Source organism: Diceros bicornis, chromosome 4 (genome assembly GCF_020826845.1).
Source record: "Diceros bicornis minor isolate mBicDic1 chromosome 4, mDicBic1.mat.cur, whole genome shotgun sequence".
Lineage (NCBI taxonomy): Eukaryota > Metazoa > Chordata > Mammalia > Perissodactyla > Rhinocerotidae > Diceros > Diceros bicornis.
The window spans coordinates 82,355,829-82,383,464 of NC_080743.1; the positions used below are offsets into that span (position 1 = coordinate 82,355,829).

General features: G+C 39.5%; 1 protein-coding gene across 2 annotated transcripts; it reads left to right on the forward strand.

Moving 5' to 3' along the window:
- The first annotated feature begins 5,816 nt into the window (after nt 1-5,816).
- Nucleotides 5,817-26,017, forward strand: IVNS1ABP (influenza virus NS1A binding protein). Of its 2 annotated transcripts, none has more exons than XM_058539869.1 (15): nt 5,817-5,835; nt 11,779-11,989; nt 12,784-12,912; nt 13,132-13,301; nt 13,439-13,514; nt 15,900-16,073; nt 16,394-16,519; nt 17,859-17,966; nt 21,921-22,050; nt 22,281-22,505; nt 22,969-23,090; nt 23,187-23,313; nt 23,400-23,531; nt 23,657-23,830; nt 25,468-26,017. In XM_058539869.1, the coding sequence occupies exons 3-15, from the start codon at nt 12,802-12,804 to the stop codon at nt 25,719-25,721; spliced, it is 1,929 nt and encodes a 642-aa protein (XP_058395852.1). In that variant the 5' UTR covers nt 5,817-5,835; nt 11,779-11,989; nt 12,784-12,801; the 3' UTR covers nt 25,722-26,017. The 2 variants fall into 2 exon arrangements, with proteins under 2 accessions (XP_058395852.1, XP_058395853.1); XM_058539870.1 differs by lacking the exon at nt 5,817-5,835 and adding an exon at nt 5,992-6,080.
- The last annotated feature ends 1,619 nt before the right edge of the window (nt 26,018-27,636 follow it).

A 27,636-nucleotide genomic window follows, 5' to 3' on the forward strand; every position in this document is an offset into this window, starting at 1 on the left:
GCTATGGTTAGACACAAAAGGAACTATGGTCCTTATCCCCATAAAGCCAAGCACAAGGCAGAATAGGTTACCCTTTCCCTTCCCACAACAGTGTAGGTTTTCAGGTTCCCTCTAATGGAGTAGAACATTCCTTGAATCTGGACACCATGAACCTAGGTGAAGGAAGGGTGGAGTTGAGACTCCTACATCCCCTTCAGCATACATGAGACCTCTCTGGGAAAGAGAAAGGAAATTAGCCAAGGAGACCAGAGTCCTTGGTCTAAGTCATTTGAGGGGACTTTAAACCCTCTGGTATGTGATATGCCTCAATAACCACTTCCTGTCTTATTTTCCTAGTCCTCTATCACTCCAGCTTCCTCCACCACTTATCTTCACATTTAGAAACATCAGTTTGACAGAAAGAGCCACGAGAGGCACAGGTGATTCCGACATTCATTCATCCAACACTTATAGACGTCTGAGGGCAGAGGCTGGGTTACTGCCATGTACTCAAAGATTGAAATCACTCATTTCTTAAGTCTGGAAGTATGAAAGTACACCGTGTGGATTAAGTGACAAATGAATGTTACAAGTGATGAGCCAGGGTTCAGGGAGATGGAAGAGAAGTTATGTATGCTGGAGTAATTGGGGGATGCCTTAAAATCCATCACTATTTACTCATCACCCACCATGTGCCAAGGATACACTTCTGTGACGCAAGTATTACTGTTCCCATTTTAAAGATTAGAAAACAGAGTCACCAAGAAGACAAGCAATTTTCCTTAAGTAGTTCATTAACAGAGGCAAAATGTGGACCTAGGCCTTCAAGTCCAGCACTCTTCCCGTTATACTAGCCCATTTCTTGGAAATGGCAAGGTGCTAACTGGGTCTTGAAGGATAGATAGGAGCAAGGGGCTGAGAAGAGAGAAGTGTTGAAGAGGGAAAAGGGTATCTCAGGCACGGTGACCCATAAGGGCATTAGTAGCATATGCTGCCACGGCAGTTTTTCTTTCACATTTTTCTCTGTAGTAGGACCTTAGAGAAGAGATGATTGGGCAAGAAAACATTTCACTTGATAATTATGTTCCCAAGTGTACCAATTTTGGAGAAGTGTGGCTGGGAGAGATTACTCTAAGGGTTGGAACACTTAGATAACTTTATGACCTTCTGTCTTCAGTTTAGAAAACCCAGTTCACTAGAATCTTGTAAAATTTCATCATTTTCTCATTGTACTTCCCTCTGGTCTCCTCTAGACAGTAGGAAGTACTACAGAAGAAGGGAGAACTGATGTTACAACCCCACTGCTCCTGTTTTTTTTTTTTGAAGTAGTCTCTTGACTTCATATGTTAAGTGATCACTTTACACTAGCAATGGTTGGCTGGGTAGTCCAATTCAACCATATTATGGCATGTTCGTATGCCTATCAGGTTTCAAGATTTGGATGTGAACACAATAAAAGATCTCTTTCTGGACTGAACTGTATAGATTGTGCTATATGTTACCATACTTATGTTTATACATTTTTATTTTAATGTTTACATTAAAAACTTAGCTTAGCATAAAGTCTGCTTATTCCATGCCTTGCTTATTCTCAGCAATCAAGTTGATTAAAAAGAAGTCTTTTTTGGATGAAGTCTTTTGGAAAGCTTAGGTTGCACGTTAGAATTCAAGAGCTGAATCTACACTTGTGGCCACATAGTCCAAAGAGATAACATATCACACTTCTAGATGACTGAGGGCAGAGCCTGGGTTACTGCCATGTAATCTTGAAGGTTATATAATGTCACAGGAAGAATGTTTGCATGACATGAGAAGTTTTAATTCCTAAAAAATTGTTGAAAGAGAAATAAACTATTAGGGGATTCTGGTTGTTGGAAGAGGGGGCTAGAGTTGTTCTCAAAATCTTTAGTTGCGATGACTAGAAAACTAGCAAAATTCATTAGTAAAATAGTTGACTTGGATAATGTAATAGCCAGTAAGGATAATTCAGGACCAGAAGTATTCTCACTTTATAATCTCTGGATTTAAAAAAGAAGTAATATTCAGGGCCGGCCCAGTGGCGTAGTGGTTAAGTTCACGTGCTCCACTTCGGTGACCCAGGGTTCACAGGTTTGGATCCTGGGCACAGACCTACACACCACTCATCAAGCCATGCTGTGGCAGTACCCCACATAAAAAATAGAGGAAGATGGGCAGAGATGTTAGCTCAAGGCCAGTCTTCCTCACCATGCCCCCCTCCCCCCCAAAAAGAAGAAGAAGTAAAAAGAAGTAATATCTGAAGTTTGCCTGTTCTGAAGCCAAGTATGTGTGGAAGTCTTACCAGGAAGATGGAAGATACTCTCTAAAAGAGAATACTTATGAAAATTTTTTAGAGAGGCATCAAGTTCTCAATTTGTTATGCATTGATAATTTCCAATGACCTACTTTAATGGAAATTTTAAGATCTTCCCCTGTGCTTCTTGTGCCTTTTATGACACTACCATTTTCTTGTTTCTGCTCTTAAGACACCACCAATGTACTCTAAAAATACTTTCAAATGCCAAAAGAAAAGAGGAGAAAGAAATTGAGAGAATATCAGCATTGACTGCAAGGAATGAGAGAAATAAATGAAATAGACAAGTCAGTCCCTCAGAGTACAGGAGAAATGAGGGGACTGGAGGCGGCAAAGCACTGCTTTGTTAAGTCATAGATTGGCAACAGTTTTCATTAGGCAAAGAACATCCAGAAAACGTAGACAGTTGATCAAAAATAATGTAATGTGGTATTGAAGTTTTAAAATGTAAACAAATTTCCAATTTAAAAACAATGCTAGAATCAGAATTGTAAATTGTGTGAATTGCTAAGTAGTATACTTAATTAGATTAACTTATCCTAATTAGCATGGCTAATAAACAAGAGAGGTGATTAATAGCTGGAATGGAAGAGAGCATGTTCATATGCCTAGAAAGAGCTTTTGTATCTGCAGTGGTTTTCAAACTTTAGTGTAGGTACAAGTCGTCGGGATGCTTGTCAAAACGTAGATTTCCAGGCCCCTTCCCCAGAGATTCTGATTTAGCAGTTCTCCAGCAGGGTTTCTCAATCTTGGCACCACTGACATTTTGGGTGGGGTCACTTTTTGTCATGGGTGACTGTCCTGTGTATTAGCAGCATTCCAGGTCTACTACATACCAGTAGCACCCTTCCCCTAGTCCTGTTTCCAGAGATTGCCAAAGGTCCCCTGGGGGCAAAAATCACTCCTCTCCTTTGAGAATCACTAGTTTAGGGTGAAGCCTAGGGACTTGCATTTCTAATAACATCCAGGTGATTCTGACAAATGTAGTCAGTGGACCAAACTTGAGAAACACTGAACTAGAGTGTTATGAGTTGAATTATGTCCCTCCAAAATTTACATGTTAAAAGTCCTAACTCTCAGTATCTCAAAATGTGACCTTATTCGGAAAAAGAGTGGGCCCCGAATCCAATATGACTGGTGTCCTTATAAAAAGGGAAAATTTGGACACACGACATGCACACAGGGAGAACGCTATGTAAAGATTGGAGCTATGCTGCCACAAGTCAAGGAACTACCAGAAGCCAGGAGAGAGGCCTGGAGCAGATCCTTCCCTAGCACCTACAGAGGGAGCGTGGCCCTGCAGATGCCTTGATCTCGTACTTCTCGTCTCCAGAACTGTGAGACAATAAACTTCTGTTGTTTAAGCCACTCAGTTGTGGTACTTTGTTACAGCAGACCTAGCAAACTAATACATAGAGAATAAAATACAAGTCAGAGTTCAGGACTGGGATAAAATTTGAAAGAGGATCAGAGAGGAAAACAGAAAAACAGCAGATTGGCACTAATTCCTAATTTATCTTTCTCAGTGCCTGACAAAAAATAAGTACTCAGGGAGTTGATAGTTTTTATTTTTATTAAGCACTCTCCAAATACATCTTGTCTAATTTAAGTATTAAGAGCAAAATTTTATAACATAATTGTTACTTTATAAGGTTGAAATTGCCCACCATATTCCATTTTCAAGTTTTCATCTGGATTATATATAGTAATTGGAGAGATAGGCTTAAATCCGGAGTTGCCTGGAAATCAAACAGAATGTATAAATTATGCCATTATTCACAGAGAAGGTAATATGTAAATGTGAAATTCCATACGAGGCAAAAATGCATTGACTAATCACACTGTACGTTTAAGAAAAATGTGGACTGTTTCAGGTCATAAAGGCACTATTTACAGTACAGCAAGTGGGACCATGTGCCCAGCAGTCATGGGCCTACCTGAACTGGGCAATTCATACTCTCTCACTGGAAGGATGAAGCCCATGGTATTAAAAGAATTTAAAAGGTATGTACTGTAATCCTTTCATTTGCAATAGGGTGAATACTGTTATTATCAGAAGACACAAACAAGAGCCAGGTGGCAAATGTCAGTCTTTTTCTTAAGAAACATATAAGAATCATACTAACAGATACCCTAGTTCCTGTTTCCTCCCACACTTAAACTGGAAAAAAAAAAAAAAGGAATCAAGTCTCCTTGCCTCAAGATTTTAGAACAAAAATTGTAAAGCTTCTATTGCAGATGAAGGGCCCCAACATTTATTCCTCCTGCTCCCATAAGCATAACCGACTAGTTAATGATAAAGAACGCTAGGAAGCATGACAGAGAACACCTACCAAGTAAGCTGAGTGATCAAAGACAAACAAGGTTAGGCCTAGACTGCTTAAGTGCCCTTCCCAAATCAGGATAAGCTAACAGGACATTAACCCGGAAGCCTTTGCCAAACTCTAAACAATTTTACCTCAGTAAATCCCCTCACTTTGCAGTGTGCCCTTCAGAGTCATATGAATTCGCTGTCAGAGCCCAGCATACATCACGCTTCCCCCAAACAGGTTTGGCTGCTGGGGGCAAGGTGGTGGGGTGGACAATTAAGTTTGGCATCTGGTCTATAAGGCCCCACGAGGTTTGGATAGGGGCTACCCATTCTCAAGGCTGTTTTCTTTTTCCAAAAGAGGGCAAGACCAGCAATGAACTGACTCAGCGGCTCCGTGAGGAGACCTGCACTCAGACAAAACAGAAATCCGGGATACGAGAAGTAGTAGTAAACAGGTTTTTATAGCAACACCAATATAAAACTATGCCTTCTCTGACCTCTCCAACGGTTTTTTCCAAGTTATTGAATCCTCACCCCTCCTCTCAGCGCGCCCCTCTTGTTCCTCAGCATCTCCGCGCCTCCGCCCCGCGCACGCCCGCCCTCCAACAAAGGTAAGGGCCGGCGGCCAACCACAGACTCTGAGGTCCGCTGCGGCCAGCTCCGGTCTAGGGCGGTTGCCTAGAAGTAAGCTGCACGCCTAGAAACCTAATCTCCCACGACTGATCTCTCTGGCTATTATGCCTCCAGGGGGAGGCAGAACAGGTGAGGGCGGCTGGAAGGAACCAGTTCCCGGGCAGTCCGAAAGGGCGAGGTGAGGGTGCGGGGCGAGGGAAGGAAGGACGACGGCGTGACACGTAAAAGGTGGCGCGCTCGGAGCACTGCCTCTGTCCCCGAGATCACCTTGCGTTGACCTAGTTGAGCAGCGCAGGAATGAACCGGAGAAGGCGAAGGAGAAAGGCGGGGCTGGGCGAGGCGAGAGGAGGGCGGGGCGGCGAGCGGGGGCGGGGCTACGAGCGACCGCTTTCTGGTCCTCGCCTGTGATTCGCGGACGGATTCGAGCCGGAAGCGCCCGGGAGGCGCTGGCGGCGGCGGCGACGGCGGCAGCGCACGTGGTGACGTGCGAGGGGGTGCGGCGCGAGCAGGCGGCGGCGGCGGCGGCGGCAGTGGCAGTGTCTCCGGGACGCGCGTGGAGGTCGGTGGCTGCCGGCTGCTGGTCAGTTTCTCCGCCTGCTGCTTTGGCGCGGCTGCGCCGGCGAGCGAGTGAGCGAGTCCCCGCGAACCCTCGGTGGCGCTCCCACCTCCCCGCAGCCTCCGCGGGCTGACCGCTAGTCCTCCCGCTCGGTCGCTCCCCCACTCCGCGGCCTCGAGACGCTTTTCGTTGGGCCGATTCCCGCCCGCTTCCTTCTCCCCGTCGAAGCTCCAGAGATGAGTTTTTCCATCTCTTCAGAGATGAACCAGGTACTCCGCGCTGGTTCGAGCTGAGGAATGGCGGGCGGGCGGCGGGGGAGACGGTGGGAGGCGTGGAGCGCTGGTCCCGGGGGGAGGGCGCCCCGAGCCGCCGCCGCCGCCGCTCTCTGGGGACGAGGAGCCGGCGCTGCGCGGGCCCCGCGCTCTCGGTGCTGCCATGGTTGCCAGGTCGCCTTGGCGGCCGAGGGCGCGTGCCAGTCGCCTCGGAGAGCGCTGGGGTTCGCCTCCCCTCTCTCCGCTAGGGAAGGGGAAGCAAGGCGGGAAGAACGAGAAGTTTTTGCTAGAGGGGTCCTCGGGGGCCAGGGTCAGGCGCCCCGGGGCGGGGGCGACCTGCCGGAAGGAGGGCGCGGGAATCTCCGTTCCCGCTGTCAGGAACCGACGCCTAATATGTTGGTCTGCCCGGGGTCTGGACTCCCGTCCGAGAGACCTCCCAGGACCCGGGCGCGTGTGGGCGGGGAGCCAGCCCCGGGCCGCATCGGTGCCGCGGGCCTGGAGCGGGGCAGCACCGCGTCCCTGATCGCCGTGGGCCGCAGGGTCCTTTGTTCCCGCTCCACGTTGCCCGCTTTTCTTGCCAAGCGCGCGGAGAAAGGGGCGGGAGGAGGGAGGGAGCGGCTGTCCTGACGTGTCGGCGCTGAATGACTGCGGGGCGGGCCAATCCCGGGCGGGGGTGTGCGGGCGCCGGGCGCCTAGCCTCCCAGCCTTCGGAGTGGGCGCCGGCCCGCCAGCGCCAGCGCGGGGAGAAAGGCCTGGGGCTGCAGGGCTCTCCAGACAGTCAAATCTAGGGCGCTCGCCACTTATTTTTTTTAACAAAAGAAATCGGCGGAGAGGTTTGCTCTTTTTCTGTCCTTCGTATCTTGCAAAGGGTCTCTGGTTATAAACCCTTTAAGGTAGGAAGGTTTCAGGCAGTATCTGATTGAAGATTGAACGTAGGTAAACTTGAACCACAAATACTTTAGAAATAGATTTACTTTTCCCCAATACGTAGTAGACAGATCTATTGTCTGAGACAGCTGACGTTTCAGAAACTGTAGCAAGCAGAAATCAGATGACTAAAGGGCGCATTTCTGTTTCCTGATGTCTGTTGTCAGTGATGGAAGATAACACCCTGACATCAAGCTGTTCTTTCAGGACTCGTGTGTGGTGATCTTCTGTCTAGTAGTAAATAACAGCTCTGAAAGCCTAGTACTACTCGTAACAGTTGAACAAGTACAGCATGGACTAGATTACCAGAGGCCATATTTTCTTTTAGTAATTCTAGCACCGGGGGTTGATTTAAGGATAACAGAATACTAATGAATAGCTTTAAGCATAATCCTGCTGAAACCTCTGTCTTAAAGATGCTGAAGGAGCGGTTGTATTTGTGTATCTGGAGGTGAGGCAAACACTGGCTCAAAATTGGATTGAGAATAGTATCATTTAATGCCAGCTGGTAGGCTACTTATCAAATGTCTGTAATTTGGTAGCTGAAAGTAAAACCGGACTAGATCCACTGACCAAAAAGAGACCCAGAATGGTTTTCCTCTGTTTTTTCCTAATAGATGAAATCTCTATAGTTAATTAATAGGTATTATTTTCTTAATTTATCTTAATTTGTAGTTCTGTTTTTCTAATTTCTCCGCCAACTCAAAGCATTCAGGTTTTGGTTTTAGTTGTAAATTACTGTCTTTTTGGCTACTTACTTTGGAGTGGGGTTTTGTGTTTCTTGCTTGAAGGATATTTTAGGTGACAATTGAATGCGGTTTAGCAAATAAGGGTTTTTTTAATGTAAAATGTTTTCCTGTTAGAGAAATGTCAGTCATTGATACTAAGATGAAGTACTCTTAAAAATCATTTCATTGACTTTTCAACAGTATGATTATATAGTCAGATCTACAGAAGGAATTCTTAGTTTGGGGATCCTCCCACCTTGTTGTGCTAGAGAGTGTAGATGGAGGAATTATGAATAAGGGAGTGACTTCTGGGGTTTTGTTAGAACCACAGAAAATACATGCTTATCTTCACTCGTAAACTTTAATTACGACCTTGTAAATGATTTCTAAACCTACACCTAGATGAGTATTCTTACGCTTTGCCCCAACAGGCACCTCAACATTATAATATTCCAAAGCAAATTCTTCTGGTCCTTTTTTCCTAACTTTCAGTGTGCAGCAAACTAAAAATGACCCTTAGGCTTTTTGGAATTCTAATTTTGATATTGATTTTGATAATGATGTCACATATTCAAACTAAAATGTCCTTACTGCCTTAGTTAGGATAAGCAAGGGTATATATATCTCTACTTGATTTCCCTGCTTCCATGTTTTACCTATTCCTTCAGACCATCCCCTACATTTCTGCTAGAGTGTCCTATGCTTCTCCTTGCTAAAATCCTTTTTTGCACTCCAGCATTGTTTAAACCTTAGCATTGATCTCTCTTACTTCCTTTCCCACTATTTACCATATGCATCCTGCAAACTACAATCTATTGAAACAGAAATAGCTGCCCTTTCTGGAATATGTGCGCTGTCATACCTTTTTCCCCTTTTGTTTGGGCTATTTTCACTGCTTGGTTTATCTGTCTTTCTCATTGGTCTGCATTCAAGGCTGGGGAATGGAGTTAACACAACATTGTGTTATGAGCATCTCATTCCAAATTGTGCCTGCCATATGTCTGGTGCGGTAAATGTTTGTGGGATGAAAGAATTACAGAGCAATGAGATTAAACTCGTGGAGGAGTGAGTCTGGTGAGTTTTGATATAGATGAATGGTGATAGTCGTTTCAGAGGTGACGTTGGGAATCTATAACTTCTGGTTTTAAAAAGATTCATTGATTTACTTTGCATTATTATAAAGTCTGTCCTTTAAAAATGGAGTTGACTACTATTTTGTGTGAGTTGGCTGCCCTCGAAAGATTGCCTTGAAGCCTAAATATTTGTAATTTGCCTTGAGGTTTTAACGATGCTTTGCAAGTTTGATGATAATATTTTATCTTGCTCTTACTGAAGGCCCGAGAAGAATTTTGGAGGAGGCCATATTGTGCCTACCTTTTTTACAACTCTTTTTGATAAGACCTGTTGAATTGTATTTCCATTAAGCTAATCTTTTTAGGCGCTGTGGTAACGTGTGAACTTCTGGATGTTGCTAAAGCAGTTTGATTACTCATTTATGAGTCTTCTGGCTCTCTTTCCTTTCACCAGCCATATTAAGGAACTGAAGTATATTTACCAGAATATATTATATTTGACTTAAGTTTTAATTTTAAAAGTGGATTAGTCGAATGTATATTTTAAATATCAAACAAAAAGATTCCAAGTTTTAAACTCTTATATAACTCTGGGATGTTGGGGCTTTTGGTTTGGCTTTTCAGAGGAAAAAATTCTTCTCACATTTTTATTCTACCAGTTATTGAGCTTGAGTTTCATAGACCAAACTAAGATCTTCTGTGAATTTTTGGAATAGTTTAAACCTCTCAATTTGCCCAAGCTTACTTTAGTGAAAGTGAATGTGAACTTTCACAGGAGTTGATATGGCCTCCTTCTACTTGAGGGGGTGGTTGAGAGTAGGGACATATAGTATATGAGGACAGTAATTGAATAAAGTAAGTTCACTGCATTAACTTAAATGTCAGTGGACTTGGGCTAGCTTTTAAAATCAAGTAGAGTTGTACTGATGTGTAGACGTGAAAGAGATGAGGTTCATTGAGGTTCAGACCTCGATGTACTGAAAATCATCAAGTACTAAATGTGGTAGAACTCACTCTATGGCAAAACTAATAATTTTGTACAAATTTGTATGCCATGAGTTGCTCCAAAAATTCTCCAATGTTTTTTCCCGGAGGACTGAAGTGATTTTAATCATCTGTTGTTATTTTTTTTCCAAAATAAGTATAAGGTAGAACTTCCGATTTATCAAATATAAATAGATGCCATTTTTATTCTTGGTTAGATCAAAGCTAGTTTACAAATAAATGCTGAATAAAACTGTTCAAAGTTTAAAATATTTATAAATCTGCATATCATAATGTTTTGGGTTTTTCAAAGGATACATTTTAATTATAGCAACATAATTTGCATGGAGGGTTCCCCTCCTTTCATCCTTGTTTTAAGAGCAGCTTCTGAAACTGAAGTGAAGAGTTACCAGCTGTGCCTTTGGATTGTCCACCCCTGTATACACCATATATACAAAGATTTTCTTAATTTGAACTGGGTCTTGGTTGAAATGTACGAAGATTTCTTGAGGATAGTGTGTTCTCTCTGTGTACATAGAATTGTGTGTTACTTCGAAAACGTTTGTTTTGTTAGAACTGGTTTCTTAAGAAAAGCTGAATTATCTAATCTAGATGCAAGTGTAGAGCACAGGAAATCAATATTACATAATGGTATGATACTGTTTTGTAGCAGGGGTAAACGTTGACAACAGTCCCAACCTGAGTCAGAATACTCAGGTTTCCTTGAAATAAAACCTAAGTTACGGAGAAACCAGTTAGGGTATATGGGATCCAGCTTTCTTTCAAACTGTGCACATGTTGAACTTAACTGTTTGTTGAAGTAGAACTGGACCAGCCTTCAGTGGGTCCTGGGTTAAATGATTATTCACCTTAACATAATTGTTAGATTTAGAATTATGGGTTTGATTGATATATAAGGAAAATCTATGTAATTTTAAGATGTCAATTTTAAAAAGTATGTACATCTTTCAAATAATTTATTTAGTTCTAGTTTCCTGAATTAGACAGTGGTGTGACAGCAGTTCAGGTGATTAAAAAAATACCTACTACCTGAATTTGACACTTGTAGTTGATGACATGTGACAGTGAGGGGGAAAGAGAAGGTAGGAGGACTCAATATGACTACCTTGAAGGCTTGGTTTGAACCAGAATTATTCCATTGGTAGTTTATTACTATATATGAGGAAAATGATCATATAAAGCACAGGCATCAGTATTTTCCCTTTTGTTTATTTAGTTCATTTTAACAAATTACTCGTTTTTATATTCCAGTTTCTAGGCTAGCTGTTTTGGTAGGGGGGAGATGGGATGGATACAAAGATGAACAAGACAGAGGCTCTGCCTTCAGAGACCTTGAAGCGTGGAAGATAAAGCAGGTCCACAGAAACACAATGCAAAACAGAGCAGCTGGAAGATTACACAATACTTTCAGAGAGGGTTCAGTATGGAGAGAAACTACTGCTCATCTGGGGGGGATTTGGCAGGGGCTCTGTGGAGGTAAGATTTCATCTGGCAGAGGTTGGGTTAAGGGTATTCCAAGAAGAGAGAACAACACATTTTGGGGAACAGTGTATCTGGTTTGACTGTAACAATGTATACATGTCTGGGACTGATGCCCAAAAGTTGCTTACTGGCTGGTGAAAACAGATCACATGTTTTTATATTAGTCAGAATCTAATAGTCAAGAATATTACAGTTAACCAGTATTTATATTTGTTATCTAATCTTGTGCTTGTATATCTCACTTAAATGGTAAAAGTTATTAGCTCCTGACTTCTGGGGAAGGATTTTTTTTTTTTATGTGAGTAGTTGCAGGTTAAATGAAAAAGGTTTATGTAAAAAATGCATTTGTGTTAGTTATTTTCTGTATTTGTGCCGTTTACCCCCAAATCTCTTCAAGGACTTACTTTGCATGATCTGATCTGCCTAGATCAACGACAGTCTTTGATCATTCTGAATATTTGAACTTCGTCATTGTTACAGATTATGATGCATGATTATCACAGAAGAAATTCGTGTCTATAGCTTTTAAGGACTTGATTACATCATTTTCAAGCCTGATAGTTTTGGGATCACCTCTGCCTTCACTTCAACCACCTGTCTTCATACCTCAACGAAGTGCTGAGTTTTAACACTCCTTTGTCCTTGGATTATTTAAGACGTCCCAGAAATATATTTCTCACCAGTATAGTAGGTAAGTGAATATTCAGTGCCCAGTGCAGCATTAAGATACATTGTTTTTCTGAAGACTGTTCTGAGTACACTAACAGCCTTTTTTTTAAAAGGCAGAGAAGTCAGTAATCATTTGTAGAAAAAACATTCTCCTTTTTTTTTTCCTTTCTATAAACTGTTTTGAGATTAAATAAATCAGTTACTTCAAACTGAAATCTCCTATTACTGCTTTTTAATGCCATATTTTGTGTAGCTGTTAGTCGGTTCATAGGTGAAGATGAAATGGAAAATTTTTTTAAAGAATGTTAAGTTTGTATCATGTATTCTTAGAAGATATAGAATATATGAAACTTGAAAAGAGAACAGAATTTTAAGTTCATCATATATATCAGTCTTTCTCATTTGTGAGTAAAGGAATGACAGCAGCCCAAATCCAAGGAAACCTATACATGATGACGACTGCACATCCTTCCAGGCTTTTAGGTTGCTCACTGTATGGGTTCGGTCAGGGCGGCTGGGTTTACATTTCTTTCATTTACAATGAATCTGCTAACAGGCATGGAAACCTGGCCAAAAGTATAGAGATGCCCACTACTGTATGAATCCTTCAAAAAGACTTATGACCAAAGTGCAGGGGTACAAAGACTTAGGCATCCAGTGCCAGTGTTGTCTCAGCAATGTTTTTGTCTGATAAAATTTTTATGTGCTGTTGCTAGGATGGAATTGAAAATAAAAATACTGTATATCTCTTTAAAATGTGATTATAAAAATCACTGTTCACAAGTCAAATAACTCGGCTTTCGTTCTGCCCTTTAGCCAAATTTATAAGGAAAAATGATTCCCAACGGATATTTAATGTTTGAAGACGAAAATTTCATTGAGTCCTCTGTTGCCAAATTAAACGCCCTGAGAAAAAGTGGCCAGTTCTGTGATGTTCGACTTCAGGTATTTAAAACTTAATTGGAAACTTACAGAATTGATCTTTTATTACTAAAAGCTATAAGTTCTTGGATTTGCTTATTTTTTTTCCATAGGAAGCATTTCATGAAATGACTTTCAAAAAGAATGATTTACCTAGAAATGTAAGATGAAGGATCTGATATAGTAATTAGCTAGAGAAGTATAATCCACAGTACTTCTAATTTTAATTCCTTATAATTTCAGGTCTGTGGCCACGAGATGTTGGCACACAGAGCAGTCCTGGCTTGCTGCAGTCCCTATTTATTTGAAATCTTTAATAGTGATAGTGATCCTCATGGAGTTTCTCATGTTAAATTTGATGATCTCAATCCAGAAGCTGTTGAAGTCTTGTTGAATTATGCATACACTGCTCAGTAAGTACTTTGAAGTAAATCATATAATTAGGGAATGTCATCAGGAAATTCCAAGTCTCCTTAAATCTATTTAAATTAAGTATCTGTGTTTTGAGGCCTTGGTATCATAAATGATAAAGAATTTTTTTTTTTAATAGGTTGAAAGCCGATAAGGAATTAGTAAAAGATGTTTATTCTGCAGCAAAAAAGCTGAAAATGGACCGAGTAAAGCAGGTAGAGTACCAGAAGTAATATACAAGGAGTACTGTTGCTAGGGAGTCTTATTTTATATGACTAGAATGCATAATTTGTCATAAGACATTTGTTAGTCTCAGGAACTTGAAAATGTTCCTTTTTCCTCTAGAGAACTGAATATGATATTTTAACTGTTTAGCTCTAATAATGTAGCAAGGTCACACTTCCTTCCAGATAATTTGAGCTAAAATCTTGCTCTTTCAATAGTCTTCTGTGGCAGAGTGGCTGTGTCAGTCTCTGATAGCATGAATTAAAATATTCCTCTTTTCCTCAATAGTTCATATAACTTATATCCTCAATTCTCTGTTCTTCTGCACTTCTGCGTTCCTCTTTAAAAGTAGTCCTTCTAGAATTTAAGGCCACTGAGAAGTGCTTAATAGTTCATAGGAAAAAAAGCATTTAATCCTCTAATACATGGGGATCAGTCAACTGGAAGCCTCATGCCAGCTGCCTATTTTTATGAAGTTTTATTGGAGTACAGCTTTCATTTACATAGACTCTACGGCTGCTTGCCACACATAGTGAAAGAGTTGAGTACAGTCATGCGTTGCTTAATGACGGGGATATGTTCCGAGAAACGCATGCATCATTATGTAATTTCGTCATTGTGTGAACGTAAGAAACAAAAGACAAGTTTTTTTGCCTTCCCCTTAACTGCCTAAAAGAATTTAAAAAAACCCGTCTTAGGAAGTAAGCTATTGCCTTAGCACAACATGAACTAGGTGGTAGACAGGGAGGAACCTAGAAAAGCCTGTTTGTTGGGCTCGCCTCTGTGTTCTTCTGTTTCTGTGTGGCCAGACATTTGTTTTCCAAATGTTTGCCCCTTCTCACCTACCTGTGAATTGCCTTCCTTCCTTTGAAGTTCCTGACTCTCTCTACCCCCAACATCTTTTGTCTTTAGCTGAGGATGGTATTTAAGGTAAGGGCTTCAGCCATTTTGGCGAGTTACTCAGTTTTCCTGGGTTTCTCCCATGTATACATGTTATTAAACTTTTGTTTGTTTTTCTCCTGTTAATCTGTTTCATATCAATTTAATTCTTAGACCAGCCAGAAGAACCTAGAAGGGTAGAGGAAAATTTCTTCCTTCCCTACAGTAGTACTTCCACAAACCTAAATGGTATAGCCTACTACACACCTAGGCTATATGGTACTAATCTTATGGGACCACCATCATATATGTGGTCTGTTATTGACTGAAACGTTGTTCTGTGGCACATGACTGTAGTTGTGACAGAGACAGTATGGCTCACAAGCCTAAAATACTTACTGTCTTCCTCTTTAAGGAAAAGTTTCCTTGGGGCCAGCCCCATGGCATAGTGGTTAAGTTCAGCATGCTCTGCTTCGGCAGCCCAGGTTCACGGGTGTGGATCCCAGGCATGGACCTACACCGCGCATTAGCCATGCTGTGGCGGCGACCCACATACAAAATAGAGGAAGACTGGCACAGATATTAGTTCATGGCTAATCTTCTTCAAGCAAAAAAACGGGGTGGATTGGCAACAGATGTTAGCTCAGGGCGAATCTGCCTCAGCAAAAAAAAAAAAAGAAGAAGAAGAAGAAGAAAAAGAAAGTTTCCTTGAGCCAGCCCTGATGGCCTAGTGGTTAAAGTTTGGTGTGCTCCACTTTGGGGCCGGATTTGGTTCCTGGGAGTAGAACCACACCACTTGTCTGTCAGTAGCCATGCTGTGGTGGCAGCTCACACAGAAGAACTAGAAGGACTTACAACTAGAATATACAACTATGTACTGGGGCTTTGGGGAGGAAAAGGGGAAAAAAAAAGGGGAAGATTGGCAACAGATGTTAGCTCAGGGCAAATCTTTCCCAGCAAAAAGAAAAAGAAAGTTTCCTGGCCCCTCCTCTAACATAACTCCTCTACGTAAAAGTCCTGTGGGTTTATAGCACATATCCCTCAGGTTAGCATTCCAGCTTCTCCCTAATATAGTTGCTATTTTTCCAAAATTATTTCCTAATTGTCTTATCTTTTGCTTCAGCCAAACTAAATTATTTACATCTTCCCTACGGGCATTCAATATCATCATCTCTCCTATAGAGCCCAGTTCATATATTGCCGTCATGAAGCCTTATCTAATTATCTAGTTGGAAACACTGTCTCTACATATCATATGCGTTATCATAGCATTTCAGTTTGTGGCATCTTTCCTTAAATAGCTTACACATTTGTATGGCATTCTTTGATGTTTATTATTTGTATACATGTGTTCTTCCCACTGTTAAATCTGTTCTGTTAAAGCAGTAATTTTTGATTCATCTTTATATCTTCACATAGTGCTTACACTTTGAGTATTAAATATTTGTTAAATAAAATATATGTAAATGTTGGCACTCGTGTATTTCTTTCCCAAGGTTTGTGGTGATTATTTACTATCTAGAATGGATGTGACCAGCTGCATCTCTTACCGAAATTTTGCAAGTTGTATGGGAGACTCCCGTTTGTTGAATAAGGTTGATGCTTATATTCAGGAGCATTTGTTACAAATTTCAGAAGAGGAAGAGTTTCTTAAACTTCCACGGCTAAAGGTAAGGAGTAAAATCTGTAAAGAGACATATACTACTTAGATCCAGGCATGGAATCTTTGTCCACGTTTCAAGCAAGTGAGTAACGGTTATGAAAAAGACAATAAATTGAATGAAATTGTTGTTTTTAGCAGTGTAATGGTTTTCTGCCTACCAGTTCGTTTCCTGTCTTTGTTTTTTGGCTATTGGTTTCCTTACAAATTAGAGTAAACGTATGGACTGCAATTGGGCATCTCTGACAGCTTTATTATGAAATGGAGAATTAAGCTGAGAATTAGAGGCTCAACACTGATTCGTGTGTCATTGTTTTTTCCCAATTCTAGTTGGAGGTAATGCTTGAAGATAATGTTTGCTTGCCCAGCAATGGCAAATTGTATACAAAGGTAATCAACTGGGTGCAGCGTAGCATCTGGGAGAATGGAGACAGTCTGGAAGAGCTGATGGAAGAGGTTAGTTTTAAAGTAAATGGGATTCAACAATTCTTAAAAGTTATTTTGCTATAACATGAAGGATTCCCTTTCACTTTTATTTTATAACCATGACCCTAAAGAATTTAAATTTTGCTATAGGTACCCCTAAGCTGAGAAACAGGGGGGGTGTCCAGGTGAGCTGAATGAACTGTTCAGTTTGGTCTTCTGCTTTTCTTTTTTTATTTCTTTGCTTATTATGTGCTGTTAACTTCCTTTAAAGTAGCATGTAATTTGCTTTAGAAATGGGAGGTGGTACTGAAATTTTCTTAGATTCTTAATTTTTCTTCACAGGTTTTTGCTTTAAATTTGACAAGTAGGTAAAAGCTTCTAATGGTTGTTCCTCCCCGTTGATTTATCTCCCCATAGGTTTATTAACAAAACTAGGATACCCAAGACTGAAGAAACAAGAAGAAACCTCAAGTGTATTGACACGTAAAGAAGCAGCAGTCCTGCCCCAGTTCTCCTAAGAAAAATCCGCTGTGGGCAGAGAACGATGATGATTTAATGGTGTTTACTCCTTTACAGGATTCCTATCTTTCAAGCTTTGTGTTTTTCAATGGTGTTGTTCATACATACAGTCACTCAACTTAGTTTGGGCTACTTTTAAAAAATACACAAAAAATTGATGGAGAAATGGTGGGAATTAAACAGATGCAGATGGAGCAGTACAGTGACCTTGAGTTTATCATTCCACTTAAGCCTTTCAGATTCACTAAAGGCTTACCAAATCTGTTAGGCCTTTAAAAAGACTGTTATCGTTATGTTCTAAAAAGGCTAACAGGTGATGTTTATTCTATATGGTTTCCCACTTGAAAATCAGATGCATTAGCCATATATTTGCATCTGTTAAGGGAAGTATCTCTATAGCTTGTTTGAATTTTTGCATTCGTTTTTTGTTTTTCTTGACATTGCCTACAGGACAGAAATATGTTTATGCAAATCAGACCACTTTTCTTCAAAGGTGTAAACCACATTCAGTATTTTACTGTAAATATGTATATTCTTTAAGAGCCTATATATTGTACTAGTGCCTTTTTTCTTATTGCTATGTAATAGAAGCTATGAAAAAAGGAAGATTTCTTTCAAGCCAATCAAGCCAAGGACTCTTCAGCCAGTGTTAGAAGATTTTGTACTGTATTTTTGTTTTTTAAATTTTTACAACCATGACATGTATTTTCTTTACTTCGGGATCCTGCCAGAGTAAGATGTCAAGAAGCCCAAGAAGCACACTGGAGGTTGAGGCGTGTGTGTGATCTGCATACTAGTGGAGTAGCCATGGAGACGGTAGCCACATGGGTGTTCTGTTGCTGTTTTGCAGGTTCAAACCTTGTACTACTCAGCTGATCACAAGCTGCTTGATGGGAACCTACTAGATGGACAGGCTGAGGTGTTTGGCAGTGATGATGACCACATTCAGTTTGTGCAGGTACACAATGCACATCTGAGGTAACCTCAGGTTAAAATTTGATTAGAGCATTTTATAGTATACTGAAATTTTCCTTTAAAAAAGGAAAGTGGAAGAATTTCATTGGTATAACTGGACAGAAACATTTTCGGGAGAAAACAAGGAAATCTTTCTTAGAGTTACTACCATTTTTGTCATATTAAAGAAAATAACAAATTAGGAAACCCATTAGATTTTTTCCTCAACAAAATGGGATTTACAAGTAGTAAGAAAAAGGCCAATAAGATGAAGCAATTTAGAAATTGTTATTTTGGTTAGGTCACAAAAAATAGTTGTTTGCAACAGGAATGACTATTAGACCCAATTTTTAAAAATCTCAGGTATAAACTTTTTTAGTTTATGGACAAACAACATAGAGAAAAATGCACAAATCATAAGTGTGACATAGTGAACCCACTAGTTTAAATAGTACCTGGGTCCAGAAGAGAAGATTTCTGGCGTCCTGGAAGCCTTCCTCTTGCCCTTCCCAGTCACTGCCCTCCACTACCCCCAAAGGAAACCATTAACCCAGCTTCTGAAGCAATACATTCGTTTGCCTAGGTTTGACATTTATTTAAACGGTCATACAGTGTGTATTCTTTTTGTTTGTCCAACATTGTATTTGTGAGGGATAAACTATAAAGTAGGCTGAGTTGACCCAGTTTAAGAGGTGTTTTCCTTTAATACGTAGAAGGTAAATGATAGACTCAGAAGTGACCTGTATGGTGATGTTATCAGGTGTTCTGTGGCAACAGTGGCTGAATATCGTTATTTTCACAAAAAGTTTTTGGGTTTGAGTTAGTGGAGAACTTTGTTCATGTTTTTGCATTTTGAATATTTAGGATATTTTCTCTCTTAACTCTAAACATCTTAAGTTAACATGTTTTTAAAATACTCTTTCACCAAGGAGAGGCTGAGTGCCTGATAAGTGGTAGGCCATGATGTTAGGTATGGGGACACAAAAATGTGTAAGAGATGGTTTCTACTTGTCGGACTTTATAGGAGTAGGTAAAACAGCACAGACTTAAGAGCCTCTACAAAAGACATAAAGGGGAGCGCGTAGTGGAGCCAAGAGGAGAGAAACTAGGGAGCTTTCACTGAGCACCACCATTTGAGCAGTCTTAGGATTTAGAAGTTCGCATAGCAGAGAGGGAAGTGTGTCAGATAGCAAAGAATACCTGTGCAGGGATGATACTCTTGAGTTACAGGTTATGAGACTGGGAAAGTAGGTAAATGCCACCTGATTGGGACTTATACTTTATCCTACAAGTGGGTAACTTTCAAAGAATTTTAGACAAAGGACTAGAGTGATATGAACAGATATAGTATCTCACAACTATAGTAATAGTGAAAAACTTGGCAATAGTCCAACAATAGGATTGGTTAAATTATGGTATTTCCATACAGCAAAGATCTGTACACTTATTAATCATATTTTAGACCAACAGTTAACTATCAGATGGCAGTCTCTGGGTCGTGGAATTCCAACTGATTTGTGTTTTTTTTTACTTTACAAAAAGATGGCATTAAACCTTTCTATTTTTATAACAAGGTACAGAGGGAAGATTAAAGCTTGTGAGACTAGTTTATAGACTATTACAAGCAGTAGTTCAGGTGAAGAAGTGATGAGGACTTGATGTAAGGGCATGAAGAAGAAAGGGTGGACTCTAGACATTTGTAGTTACAAAGGTTGAGTTAGTAGTCCTTAGTATTATTTAGATTAGGAAAATTAAAGAAAAGGAAGAATTTCAGAGTAAGCGGGATTCTGACATGTGACTCATTGGAAGGTAGTGCCATGAATAGAGATCATGAAGTAAAAAGGATGAGGGGTCAGGTTAGGCTTCAGGAATAGGAAAAGAGGCTGAGAAGAAGCCATTAGAAAGGTAGGAGGACAATTAGAATCAAATCGGGTTGTAAAAGCTTAGCTAAGATAGGAGGAGAAAGTTTGAAGGAGACTGACTTGTCAACTGTCAAATCATTCTCTGGGAGGTCATGTAAAAGAAGGTTGGGGTATCTCTTCTACATTGGTTGCAGGAAGCCACTTAGTAACCTTTAGTGGATATAATTTCCAGAGTATTAAAGTTAAGAAACGCTTTGCTTGAGGAGTGATGGTGGCTGAAAAAGAAACAGCCACCAAAGACTCCTGCCTGGGGAACCAGAGGCAAAGACAGTGTGGGCCAGTGGGTAGGCTGGGTGGGAGGAGTTGATATGGGAAAGTTTGAAGATAAGGGAGAATAAAAGATTATGTTTGAAAATGTTCCAGAAGGAATATAAAGGAGTTAACTGGCATTTCTATGTAAGGCTTTTTAGTTATATAACACTGGTAGTCTTCATTGTTTCATGCTTTTCTCTTTCATATTGATTTTCTATTACAGTCTGTACATTAGAGCAGTATTCTTACTGCAGTAAAAGCTCTTAATGTAAGCATCGTCAATCTATGATACTTTGGGTCCCTTCTTCGCACAGATTGGGAGGGGGTTTTATGGAAACCTTGTAATTCCTAGTAGCAGAGGACACAGTATGTCATAGTATAAAAAGAGTGGCTTCATACTCAGAATTCCTAATCTTTATTTTAGTTGTATTACCTTAGGCAATGTATATCTTCTCTCTGAGTTTCAATATTTTTATCTATAAAATGAATAGGTAATATTGCCCTCTCTGGATTAAAAGACATGATGTGAAAAGTGCCTAATAAAAATAAAGTGCTTAATATGCCTAAAATGTCAAATGAAATTTAATGATAACCGTTAACATGGTATTCTCTGCCTTTTATCAGAATAGCCTACTTATGCTGTGACCACACTTGCTGAATAGCCCAAAACCAAACTTTCGATATTGTTTTCACAACTTCAAGTAGCTACCAAAATCTTTCTGTTGTTACACGGCTTTTTGCTTTCACTAGAAACAGAAATTTCCATTAGCTATCTTACCTACCCATGTGGCTCTCGGGCCCTGGGGACCGAACTAAGTGGATGAGCAGACTTGGCCAGGTTCTGAAGTGGTACCTGTTCATTTGGCAGTTCCTCTCAGGATGCTTGACTCTTCAATTCCATATGATCATATCCTTTGGAAGTGTCAAGGGCTAAAGAAAGAAAGAAGAAAACTATCAAAGTGAACTCAGACATGGGAACACAATGTAACTCGCTTACAATCATTTGAAAATTTGCAGCTTTGCCCATTTCTCCCTCTTTTAGTGTTCCTGTGTATTCTACTTTTGTTAATGTTTGGTTCTATAGTATTATTGTTTCATTTCTGGTTACTTTGTGTGTGTGTGTTTTGATGTACTTTTATTTTTCTAGAAAACCAGTCTATAATACCTATAAGGTAGTCCTAAAAATATATACTTTTAAGTGTTTCTTGTACTTGCCACTTGTTTCCTGTAAAATACTTTCAGAGAGACTGGATGGATATATGTCTTCTCACTTATTGCTGGCATTGTATGAAGGATACTAGTATGTATGATTTATTTAGGTTTGACAGTTTCATGGAGACAGTGGTTAAATGTATTCTCTCAGTTAATTCATGGTATTTTAAATTTATAACATCTTTTGGAAGATTCTATACTTAATATAAAGAATATGTGAGCTTATGTGGATTATGGGAAGGGGGTTTTCCTTTTTTTTTTTTTTTGCCTTCCGTTGAGGTATTCTGATACTTGATCCACAACATATTTTTTTAATTGTTTAAATTGAGCCTTTTCTGACCAGGCTGTTTATGTAGGTGTAGTTGTTTCATTATTAAGTGGAGATGGAAGTGTGCCAGTAATTTGTGTCAATTGGAAAGTGTTGGTTTGCGTTAAATTTAGGTGTGCTGTAAATGTCGTATGTAGGTGAAGGATGCTAAGTGTTTTTTCAGTGTTGTGGAATAGCTCAGGAACAAGGGTACACCAGGTATGGTCTTTGGCTAGGTTTCTGTAGCTACCTTTTGATTTTGCAGAAAAAGCCACCACGTGAGAATGGCCATAAGCAGATAAGTAGCAGTTCCACTGGATGTCTCTCTTCTCCAAATGCTACAGTACAAAGCCCTAAGCATGAGTGGAAAATCGTTGCTTCGGAAAAGACTTCAAGTAAGTGTATTATACTTGTGAGATTATCTTCAGTTTATTTTTTAAGAGGAGTTTTGAGTGGAACCATTTAATACTTTTAAATTGATACTTGAGGAAAAAACTCAGAAGCAACTAAATTTGGAAAACAGTAGCGGATCGTTCCAGCTGGTATCTGGAGTCCAATTCAGGATCACTCAGCAACCAAAAGTAATAATAATTGCATGTTAAACATAGAACTCTTGTACTTACAGATAACACTTACTTGTGCCTGGCTGTGCTGGATGGTGTATTCTGTGTAATTTTTCTTCATGGGCGAAACAGCCCACAGAGCTCACCAACAAGTACTCCAAAACTAATTAAAAGTTTAAGCTTTGAGATGCAACCAGATGAGCTAATAGAAAAGCCCATGTCTCCTATGCAGTACGCACGGTCTGGTCTGGGGACAGCAGAGATGAATGGCAAACTCATAGCTGCAGGTAAGAACAAAAGGATGAATGATGTCTTATCAGAAACCTTCAACTGGCTAAGCCTCTAAATGGGCATTTACGCTTGTTTGTGACATGCAAGCTTTGGAAGAGAGGGTTTAATATGCCTTCTTCCTTGGCATTCCACTTTACCGCATTCTAAGACAGAGAAGTAACAAGTAAATACGATTGTATTGCCTAACCTCACTTTAATGTCTGTTTCTAATTCTTAAAAACTATAAAGTGGGTAAATTGTCTAATTTTCAAGCCAAGACTAGGCAGTTTACTGATACTGATAATGTTGTTATTCAGCTGTTATAAGCACTTAGTTTAAAACATCAACTAATGGGGCTTTATTAAGCTTGTAGATAAAAAGTCCTTTTTCCCATTGTGCAGATTACTTACACCATTCTGGACCAGAAACCCCGGTCCAGTTTAATATTTTAAACACAAATCTTTATGGTTCTTTTACCAGGTGGCTATAACAGAGAGGAATGTCTTCGCACGGTTGAATGCTATGATCCACATACAGATCATTGGTCCTTTCTTGCTCCCATGAGAACACCAAGAGCCCGATTTCAAATGGCTGTACTCATGGTAAGTACATTATGTTGCAGGAAGAAGCAACCCATATTTAGCTTTTGCTCATAACTGTAGAATGGTGAAAGTTCTAATCTCTCACTTTTGGCATAGGGCCAGCTCTATGTGGTAGGTGGATCGAATGGCCACTCAGATGACCTGAGTTGTGGAGAAATGTATGATCCAAACATAGATGACTGGACTCCTGTTCCAGAATTGAGAACTAACCGTTGTAATGCAGGTAACAATACTTTGCCTCTGAGGTGATCAGTATATGAATATGATAATTAAATTATCAATATATGACCTTATTTTATATTCACATAGGAGTGTGTGCTCTGAATGGGAAATTATACATCGTTGGTGGCTCTGATCCATATGGTCAAAAAGGACTGAAAAATTGTGATGTATTTGATCCCATAACAAAGTCGTGGACAAGCTGTGCTCCTCTTAACATACGTAAGTTGATTTTTTATAAAGTTTTTTTCTTTTTTTTTTAAGACTTCTGAATCAACAGTATGTGTAGTGCACACTTAGAGTTTTGGGAGATATAGTAATAAATTTGGTTTGACTTGATTTTACAGGTAGGCACCAGTCTGCAGTCTGTGAGCTTGGTGGTTATTTGTATATAATTGGAGGTGCAGAGTCTTGGAATTGTCTGAACACAGTAGAACGTTACAATGCTGAAAATAACACCTGGACTTTGATTGCCCCCATGAATGTGGCTAGGCGAGGAGCTGGAGTAGCTGTTCTTGATGGTGAGTGTTAGGATTTGGAGAGGTGAGGAGTAGGTAGTGGCAAGAGTTTGTTCTGAAATTCCAAGAGAATGTCAATGATACCTATACACTTGTATAATTAAGAAATCAGAAGGAGCCATCTTTTCTGATGCGTTGGTGGTTTGTCTTTTCTAGTCAGAGATTCAGTATTTGATATAGAACGTAATATATTAATTCATCTTTTTTTTTTTTTTTTGGTGAGGAAGATTAGCCCTGAACTAACATTTGTTGCCAGTCCTCCTCTTTTTGCTGAGGAAGATTGGCCCTTGGTTAACATCCATGCCCATCTTCCTCTACTTTATACATGGGATGCCTGCCACAGCATGGCTTGATAAGCAGTATGTAGGTTCACACCTGGGATCAGAACCTGCAAACTCCAGGCCGCCAAAGTGGAGCGTGTGAACTTAACCACTATGCCACAGGGCCAGCCCCAGTTCATCAGTCTTTTGATGGGTTCAGTGAATGAAGTTCTAAGTCATTTTCATCCATAAACTATATTCATAATGCACCATCTTGGAGTTTGAGTTTGTTTCTTTAGAGCAAGAATTTAAAGAATTTGATTTGTAAAACAAAATAAGTGCAGATCATCTAGATCTAGTCTTTTCTAATTGTCGACTCCATACCTAACTTGAAGCCAAAGTTTTAGACTATTTTAACAAGTCTTTCCAAATCATTAAACTCAGTTTTATATAGACACAGCTTTCTTTTCACATCCATTTTATTGATTTACGTAATATTTAATTATATAATTATAATAATGAATTTAGTTAGCATTGTTTTTGGAACAAAGCAGAATCTTAGTAAGCTTGTGGCTCAACTGGTGAAAGCATGTGTGTAGGAGTAGACATGCCAGCAAGGAGCCCACTGGCCTGCAGCCTTCAGCCTAGTGTGTCTTGTCAATTCTTTTATAAATACCTGGATACAGGAAGGTTAAGTGACAATCAGATAAGAAAATAATGAATTTGAGAACTCGTAATAAAATTTTTTCTAACCAACAGTGTATTGAATGCTAACATTTTATCTGTTTGAAAATAATTTAACTACTAACTGCTCTGCATGTATATTTGAAAATAGTCATAACTCTTAGTCTGTTTCCAAGAAGAAATTTCTGTACCAAAATCATTTTATGTATTTGGAAAGCTCTAGAAAATGTTTAGTTATCTGAAATCTGCTTTCCTATAACTTCTTCTGATTCTTAGTTCTTATGCACTGGACTAATACAAAACTTCCAGTGCACAGAACTATTTTGGTTTGCCACTTATTAGCTGTGTCTTTAGGCAAGTTCTCCAACATCTTTGTGCCTCATTTCTTCATCTGTGAAGCAGCAATAATAGCAAATACCACACAGAATTGTTGTGAGAATTGCATTTAAGTTAGATGCTGCACCCTTCCCTTTAAATTGGCCGAGTTCCATGTGCAAATGAGTTGTTATCTATTCCATTTTTATCACTGCTTCTAGAGAGTGTTTGCCACATTAGTAGGCATTTAATAAATACTTTTAGTCAGAATGAACAGGCATTTCTACTAAGAACCACTGATTTTAGATTTTAGCAAAAGACAAATTTAGGGCTTTTTTTTCCTTATCCTCTCTTGATTACTTTGTCTCATTTCTCTTTTAGGAAAACTGTTTGTTGGTGGTGGCTTTGATGGTTCTCATGCCATCAGTTGTGTGGAGATGTATGATCCAACTAGAAATGAATGGAAGATGATGGGAAACATGACTTCACCAAGGAGCAATGCTGGGATTGCAACTGTAGGAAACACCATTTATGCAGTGGGAGGATTTGATGGCAATGAATTTCTGAATACGGTGGAAGTCTATAACCTTGAGTCAAATGAGTGGAGCCCCTATACAAAGATTTTCCAGTTTTAACAAACTTAAGACCCTTTCAAACTAACAGGCTTAGTGATGTAATTGTGTTTAGTAGAGGTACACTTGTGAATAAGGAGGGTGGGTGGGTATAGATGTTGCTAACAGCAACACAAAGCTTTTGCATATTGCATATTATTAAACATGCTGTACATACTTTTTGTGTTTATTGGGAAAGGAATGCAAAGATGAAGGTCTGTTTTGTGTACTTTTAGGATTACTTTGGTTATTTTACTTTTTGGAAGTTGATATTGTGAAAGAATAAACCAAGAATTGATTGGGCACATCATTTCAAGAAATCCCCTCTCCTCCACAACATTTGTTTTGCCAGTTTGCACATTAAATGACTCTTCCCTCAAATGTGTATCATGGGGCAAGAAGGGTAGGGTTTTAAGATAGAGGCAGTTGGGTTTTTTAAGGGCCCTTTTTCAATAACTGGAACGCTCTATAACAAAGGAGACTTATTTAACTAGATGACAATGACTATTTTTGTTTTTATTAAAAGAAAGCTGACATGCCTACCAAGATTTAATCTTTTATGATTGCCTTTTTATAACTTTTTATATTCTCAGCAGAGAGCTTTACCTGTTGAAGTAGGATGTGATGCAAATTACTGAAGCAGAGCGGCAGTCTTAAAGTATGCAGAGTGAGGTGTTTCTTTTGTATGCCCAGAATGCAGACTTCTAAGCTTTTGCCTCGGCTACGTTTTTGTTTTTGTTTTGAGAATGCAGTACCGATATTTATTTGAATGGAGTTGCTGAACAGTAACATAGCGGTGATTTCTATTTGAAACACTGATTTTAAATATTTTGAGTTCTTGAGGGTATATTTTATATAGCAAGAAACTTAATATATAACAGTAAAGAATGTGAAGTATTTTATCTTCTAACTAATTCCTATTTTTATTTATCATTAACAAAACAATCCTAAATGGCCGCCCTCGATTGTGAAAAAAATTAAACTGTATTGGGTTTATGAATGTAGCCTTTATCAGAACTATGTTTTTGTTCAGTTTTTCTATTCATATGGATAAGTATTGGTTGGGGTGACTTGGTATTTAATGTGTAGTGCTACACAAATAACTTATGGTGCCAAAATTAGCACATCCTAATGCTTGCTGCTGATGCAAACATATTAAAGGTACTTTGCAGGAAATCCTTACATCATGGGATTCATATCCAAATGTTGTTTGTGTACTCATTCATTACTAAACATTTTGGGGGTAAGATTTTTTTTCAGTAATAATAAGCCTAAGGAATTTTGGGAAAATATTGACCTGGCATCTTATATCTGAAATAAAGACTGAAGGTCAGGTGTTTTTCTCTCAAAGCAGCAGCAGCAGCACATGGGGATCTAATGAGCCCACTGGGCCAAGATGACTATCCATTGGCTAACTTGGGTTAGGAAGAAAATTAGGTATTTTCTCCAAATGTTCCACGGGTACTTTGACACCTTATTTCTCTCATCTGTTCCACAAAGAACCACCAAGACAGGAAGTCACTTCGCCTGGTGGCTGTGTAGTTCCTGACCTTATCTATCCCTGGTTTGGGTCTGGACTAAAACTAGGTTGGCACATTTGAATTTGCCTAATATGATGACTGTTTTTTAAATGATCTGTAAAGGTTCTATTTAGCACAAGGAAATAAAATTTTAGTTGGGGATTCAGCAGTTAAATCTTTGAAATCACTTCTCAGTTCCTAAGTAACATGCTTAATGCAAATATGTGGGACTACTTAGGGTCAGAGTTTTCCTGTATTACCCATTGATGCCAAACAGGTTGTTGGTGGCTAAAAGTATGTTTTAAGTATGTTTTGAATATAAAGAGATTCCATAAAGAAAGAAAAAACAGTTTTCAGTGACCAGTTGTTACTGTTTGTCCACATCCTTTCTTGAGGAAAGGAGAAAATGTGGCATAGTC